Source organism: Gopherus flavomarginatus, chromosome 1, assembly GCF_025201925.1.
Source record: "Gopherus flavomarginatus isolate rGopFla2 chromosome 1, rGopFla2.mat.asm, whole genome shotgun sequence".
Taxonomy (NCBI): domain Eukaryota; kingdom Metazoa; phylum Chordata; order Testudines; family Testudinidae; genus Gopherus; species Gopherus flavomarginatus.
In genome coordinates this window covers 248566029-248573291 of record NC_066617.1, presented here as the reverse complement: position 1 = coordinate 248573291, position 7263 = coordinate 248566029, and the positions used below count along the sequence as shown (strand labels likewise).

At 42.8% G+C, this 7263-nt stretch overlaps 1 protein-coding gene across 1 annotated transcript in view; it reads right to left on the bottom strand.

The window, feature by feature from the left end:
- Positions 1-4230: 4230 nt before the first annotated feature.
- LOC127043515 (phospholipid-transporting ATPase VA-like) overlaps positions 4231-7263 on the bottom strand; it is an 84766-nt gene continuing 81733 nt past the window's right edge. The window contains exons 20-21 of the mRNA XM_050937375.1: positions 5160-5267; positions 4231-4296 (exon numbers count right to left, since the gene is read on the bottom strand). Coding sequence (XP_050793332.1) covers positions 4231-4296; positions 5160-5267 — 174 coding nt within the window. The remainder of the gene's footprint in view (positions 4297-5159; positions 5268-7263) is intronic.

Below are 7263 nucleotides of genomic sequence, written 5' to 3'. Positions count from 1 at the left end.
CCAACCAACAATGAAGTCAATGGAAATACATCCCTGGGGCTTGGATCAGGTTGCAGTTTTTGTTTTGGAAATGATTACTATATAAACAGAGGATTATGAAGTCAAGTGCCAGAGCAGATTAATTAAAGAAGAGATCCATTTTTATACAAACGGCCATATCCAGGAAGAACTAATATGACAAGCAGAATTGTTTCTTAGCAAAAGGTTTTCCCCAGGTTTCCTAGGAAGTCTCAGCAGTATCTGAAGTTTCTTGCTGACTCGCTCACACTGTTGGCAAAGAGAATTGCTGCACCAGAAGTCCCTGAGTACTCGTTTGCAGAGCGTGCCAAAATCTACAGCAGGGGGAACCTGTGGACAGTGTTTATGACCGTGCACTGGAAATTAACAGCTGACAGCCTCCACTGACATCCCCTTTCAGACACAAGGAGACAGATGATGCATTTCAAACGTATACTTCTTTTCGTGATAAAACACCCTCTGATAACATACATCCTTAGAAGCTATTAAGACATTTGACCCAGATCCTAAATTCTGCTCCCAGCTGCCACTAGGTTCTTTTCTTCCAAAGATGATATACACAGGGACCTGCCCTTAGTGTGAGGAAGCCTTTTCTGCCTGCCAGGGGTTAGCTTCCCAACTCCGCTGGCCACAGGCAACACCAGCACTCCCCTCTAGGCCTTGCAGGCCTCGCTGTCTCTCTCCAGGTTAGCAATAGGGTACACTTCAGCCCTTGAGCCCTCCAAGCCACCCCCAGGAGTGTGCAGCCCCTGATCTGCAAGAACCTTGCAGTGTTCACAGATTCACTGCTTCCAAAGATACAGTGCACCCCAGCTTATCAGTTTTACCTCACCTCACCCTTCCACTTAACTCACAGCACTTAGATTTGTTTGTAGTGAACTCAGGTTAACAAAGCACAGAGATGCAAGTAGTAGTAAGAAGTAGTATTGGAAGTAAATGGTCATATATGGAATAAAATCCTAACACGCATTCTAGAGCCTCGCCTTAACTAACAAGATACTCTCATGTTCTGTAGAATATTGCTCACCCAAAATCCTTGCAGCATTTTACAGCCAAGCTGGCTGTGATCCGCCTTTCACGGGACAGACATGTTGTCAGTTTGCTTCCCAGCTGAAGGATTCTTTGTGTTTCTTTGCCCCCCACAGTATACCAATTTTGTCCTTTGTCTTTAGACATAAACAGGGCACCCCTTGTTACTTGGTTCATCCTGTGAATTCCCTCTCTGGTAGATTTTGCAATCTATCCTTTTGCCTGTGAGTCAGTATGCAAATAGGCCTACACCGTGAAGCAGACAATGCACAATACCCAAATGTCCAGATGGAATGAACTACCTTAACTCCAAGACATTAGAACATAAATTTTAGCATAGCTACTCTTTTAATATTATCTGTACACACTTTTTGCAGTGATTACGACTACCAGTGCGTTACTGGCTCTCAGCAGAGATCTCACATACTACACTGTGGTGAACTATTATGCATATATCTGACCTGGAGATTCTTGTAAAACTCTATCCTCACTCCCATGTCCCTGCCCTGTTGGCACCAAAAGGTCCCTGGGGCCCAGTGGTTTTTCATGACAGGTAGGAGGTCTGCAGGCCATTGGAACAACTAGCCATCATACTAGCATTATCATACAATTGTCCACAGCCATTAGACACATCCAAACCTAGGTTATTTCTCATGCCAGCCCAGCCTCAGCCAGGTTTGCACCTGTGTGGTTCTCATGTGACTGAAACTCAATGAATCACTCAGTTATTCACCCATGTGAGTGGAGAAATCAGAAGATGAATGTGAGTTGGTCTGCATGTGCTGCAGCAATGCTGAAGAAACAATTACAGAGAAATACTTGGCTTACTGCAAATCTCTGACTATGATATTTTACATTTTCTTTCCCGTCAAGTCAATGACTTTGTCACCTAGAGCAGAGGACAGGTAGCAGAGCTTACCCTTCCCCTTCTGTCCAGATTTAGAAAGGTGGTCAGCCAGACATGGATCATACTGTAATAGTTCTAAAATCCATGTGGCAAGGCACTATCTGTAGTATCCTGGTCACTGCAGTGGCTGCACTACAGTGAGGACTACAAGCTTGTTAGGTTAATTAGCCAGTTGCTGGGGGGGAATTACAGACACCTGGGTGGTGACTGCTGCGCTAATGAGACAAATGACTCAATACCTGGAGGAATATATAACTGGGAGGACGAGACAGTAAAGGGAGAGCTTACAAGGTAAGCTAAGGAGAGGAAAAGCAGCTATGCTAAAAGCTGTGGCTGTTATATACCTGTAGTATGCCCTGCCCTCTGTGGAAACAGAAGATTAAGGGTACTTATGATAGAAAAGAAACTGTCTCTGTGTGTGAGAGAAAAAGAGAGTGTGACTAGGAGTCTAGGAAAAAAGGCTAGGCAATGTTGCTTGCTGGGTACCTACTGAAGCACTTTGTGACAATCCCCAAATGTTTTCCACTCTTTTTGGATGCTTACTTCTCCCTCTCACACTAGGAGCTAAGCCCATGAGCATTTATAACTTTCCAGCTGCCACCACACCCTGAAGAATGTTTCTCTAGTACTGCTGTTCTGAATTAAAGTACCATGCCAGAGCAGAATCAGCCTTACCAAATGAGGATTTTGTATGTTTAATAGAAGAAGCCAGCCCATGATTTCAGTGTGTTCTATATCTCTCTTATGCTCAGAAAGTCACTTGGGAGGTTTCCAATTGCTGAATCCTTCTGTAAGAGCATGTGATCCCCTGGAGAAAAGCTTCTGTGCAAAGCAGGAGACACAGCCGGTAACTAGAGAGTAACTAAGCCAATACCATGCAACAGCTTCATTGTTATGCAGACAAAATGAAGAAAGTTCTTTATGAAACAATTCTTCTCTTCACTGCAATTACCCTCACAGAAGTCAGGAGTTTTCTACATCCCTCTTTCTACACACAGCCAAACCTTTAGCATTCCCAAACCAAACTGGCTGTTGTTGCATCAAATTTTCTGCATAGTGCAGGATTTGCAGAAACTTGATCAGCAGTAGACACATTTACCATTTTTTCTTGCACCGCTACTGTATTTCTATGGCCTTTCCTTCTGCTTGCAAATTTTCAAGGTTACTGGCTCCATGTTGCTCCCCATCACTTTTTTCAGTCAATTCAACTCTCTTGCAGAGGTTTCCTTGGGTTTTTGTAAAACACACCAAGCTTAAGCTTCACCATTTTTTCTAAGACCGCTGTTGCTTTCAAGTTTTTTTGTGGCTGTTTGTTTCTGTTTAGCGTCCCCACTTGAGTAGCGTGGTAGGTCTACAAATCCAAGATTTGCAAATTTGCATCTCAGGAGCACTTGGAATATGTCATCAATGCCAGCAGGAGCAAACACACAGAGGTATGCCCATTAATTTAAATGCTCATGCTGCAGTTCAAGCACATGGGTGTTTGTCTAAAACCAATCAGGCCACATGTCAAAAACATGCAAGCCTTTTTCAAAGGGTGTGCGTGTGTCAAGTGTGATTAAATAAAAATGGCAAACTATTTGCTATTCTTACACTGATGTACACAGGATATAGATCTGTTTTAGGGCCTCATAAACAAAAGAAAGAAAGTGGAAGATTAAATATATAAATCATAATTAGGGGGATTGTAGTCTTCTGGGGGCTCTAGGCCTGGGGACCATAGGGCAGTCCATTAATGCAGCCTTGTATATGACATTATAATCCGTGAGGCAGAGGATCTTGCTAGCAATGGCTAGGAAATACCTGGAGGAAAATGACCACCACTGGGGGTTAGTGTAAGGCCTTCGTGATGTGATTTTCATTCATCTAGGGATATTTTTAGAACAGTCTTCTATCAACAAAATTACATTGGCCAGCTGCTTTGAAGGAGGGTGGAAATGAATTCCTCATGACATGTACATCATTAATTGCCCCTCCCTGTATAAATAAGTGTTTCATGAGCAGCTTGGACTTGCTCAGTGACGTCTGTATCCAGGCCTCACTACAGCTAAGACAAAAGGATGGCTCCTGAGATTTTGCATCATTGTAACGGGATGATCCTGCCTGGTGCTGAGTCAGCTCCCACTAAAATGAAAGATGCTCAGCACCTCAAAGCATTGGGCCGGGAAGCAATGATTTTACATGCAGTGCGCTCTGATAACCCATTGATAGAAAACATCAGTTAGCTTGGTTTTTATAATGCTAGTGGGGATTAAAATCACACTGAGATGGAAAGATCACAGGACAAATGAATCAGTTCCAATGCCATTTTGACGAGTGTTGGGCTTTGGCCCATGAGCTACCTATAATGTGCAAAACCAACAGTGAGCTAAAAGCATTAAAAATACAGTGTGGTGGCTCTCAAGGGAGATCGATTCTCATTTATACACTGAATAAATAATGGGTCTGACTCTTCCCTGCCTTGTACCTTGTGCAGTCATGTAAAGTAGAGCAGAATGCTGCTCTGCTGAGTTGACACCCACTATACAGAGATGTAAATAACTGCGTACAGGCCCAGTATCAGCATAGTTTCTGCAGAGTAATAATTGTGCATTAAACACCCACGTTCCTAACTGGGTATGAAATGTCTACACTGACTACCTGTGGACTTCCCTTGCAGAACAGCTTTGCTCCAAGTATCTATGCATATTCCTGTATGCACAGAGTTTGTGGGGCTTGTTTCGTTACAGTTTACTAGGGTGTGTGTTTCCATGTTTTGACTCCGATATAATATTCATTTTTCTTATTGCATTATTACTGATGGGGGTTCAGTCCTAATGCCAAATGTCAGGGCACAGATGTCTTCATGAAGGACATTTTGCAGAGTTGGCCTCTGATGTTGGGAGCCCAACTACAGATGGGGAGGTGCTGAGCAATAAAAGTTGTGCACTGGTGAAAATCAAGTTCAAGTTGTCTCAGATAACAGGACACCTATAAAATAAACCACTCAGAATCAGAGGCTACATGGGACACTTTTGGCTTGGAGAGGTGTGAATTTGGGAGTGGAAGGAAGGAATTTACGGTGGGCAGCGGAGCCAGTTCCAGCAGAAAAATTTAAACTTGCAAAAAGCTGCATCAAGAAGCAGAAATAGAAAACAGAAGAAGACTGAGAGGACCTCTGAGGAAGTCATCTGCAGGTGCCTATGCACCTAGGTCCTGTTCTTACTTTGTGCACTGTGTCAGTTATTGACTGGAGGGAGAGTTTTGTACGTTCACACTTTTCAAATAGTGCTTCACGGCACTCAAAAATCTGTTTCACATCACACCTTGCAACCTAATTTAACACAACACATGTTTCCATGCATAAAATGCTATTTCCCCTAAGCACTTAGTAGAAGCACAGCAATAAAATAAAATAAACAATAAAAGCACTTTGCATGGTTCCCGCAAACACTTAGCTATATTCTTACAGTCAAGTAGTCAAGTGCATGTATAGTACTTTTCATCTCAACAGCTCAGACATTAATCTTCACATTACCTGATCCCCATCCAATAAGGTAGGCAAATACTAAATAATTTGACAGTCATTAGAATAAGGGATCTCTGTGGTAAATAAAGGGGCAAGTTGTGGAAATACAAATACCATTGCTGATAACCATTAGTAAATGTTCACATTTTAACAGGAAACCCTTTAAATTAAAATTTCTATTTACGCAAAATAAATTTAAAAACCAACTTAATTTGGCTCTGTTGATTTTTTTTTAACCCTGATTTCCTAGTTACTGTAATCTGTCTGTGGAGTTATGGATAGTGGCTGCCATTAAAGAGTCACTTAGCAGTTCAGTAGTAAATGTGGGGAAATGACACTGCAATTGCAACTACTGTATTTCCATGGAAGAAAGCATGCTCATAGGTATGGGGCTGAGAGTGGGAAACCATATGCTATTCTCATTTGCAAAGTGATAAGTATCTGAAGAACCTTATAGGTGAAACATCTCTACAGTTACTCATGTGATGGCCTACACAAACCCACTCTAATTTATAAAGCTGCTCATGTCAGTACTGGGCATGGGAATTTTCTCTCCCTCCATCTATCTATCTCCATGGTACCTGAGTCCCTCCCATGAGTTAAAAAGATAACAATGCTCTTTCTTTCTCCTTCCTTCCCTGCCACCAAAAAAAAGCAGTTAGGGCTTTAAATGTGTTTCACTTTTAACGGCTTTGTAAGAACGAGGGGGCTATTGTGGAACTCTAGGGCGAAGAACTGGCATTTTTGGATGTAGCTCTGAATGCAGTGAGGTTTGTGGGTGTTATTTCTGCTAGCAGTGGGTTCCATACACTTTGTGTGATTCCTGTGAAGAATGTGTCTCCTGTAGTCACCACTCTACTCCTATTGATTGACAGTAGCATTGCTCCAGTGGAACAGCTGCCAGGGGAGGCCATTTTGAAGAAAAGCAGAATGCCTGGTGCTCTCGTGTACATGGCAACACCCAGCATAGTCTCACATTTCACAAATATTTCACAAAACTGGTGGGGTCCAAGCTCTGGTGAGAATAAATGGGAAGATTTATGTGCACGATATACCCTGGCTTTGACTCTTCACACCAGGTAAAAGGGCCAGGGCCTGGGCAGCGTAAAGGTGCCCTAAAAGCTGTGCATCCAGCTGTGGGAGAATTTCACTGATCTAGGAATGAGGGAGATAGTAGAGGACAGTCTGCTGAGGACTCCCTCACAAGCCTTGGTATAGTGCGTGGAGCTGCAGCGCATAGTGCTAGGGTGATTCTGGGCAGCCCAGGGCATCTGCCATAATTTAGACAGCCCCACAAGGTTGTCTAATGATAAGTAACATCTTAACATCCTGCTGTGGACAAGCCAGGTATAGTTTTACCATGTATTGGCAGGTTGAGGGAACACTGGGCTACCCTCTAGTGTTTACCTCAATCTGCTAACTTGTGTTAAATTTACCATTGCTTTGTCCGTAGTAACATGCTCTCATGTGCTAGCTAACAACATTAAGAGCCCACCTTTTTTCCTAGTGTGGATGCACCCTCAGAGGCACAGCATATACTGAGCTTCTGTCACCTCATGGTCTTTTCTCTAGAAAATGCATGGAATAAATCAAGAGGGTGTCTCTTATTCTCAGTACATTGGCCTTCATAAACTATTCCAGAAATGGATTTCTGATTGAAAATTCACAGTTGTTTTCTTTTTAAAAAGTCGCCGACCTTTCTGCTAGCTCACACCCTTTGGACACAGGAACATTTAATTTAACTAGGGGAAGGAGAAGGTATTGGATGGAGTGTGAGAAGCTAAACAGGATAGAATCCTGT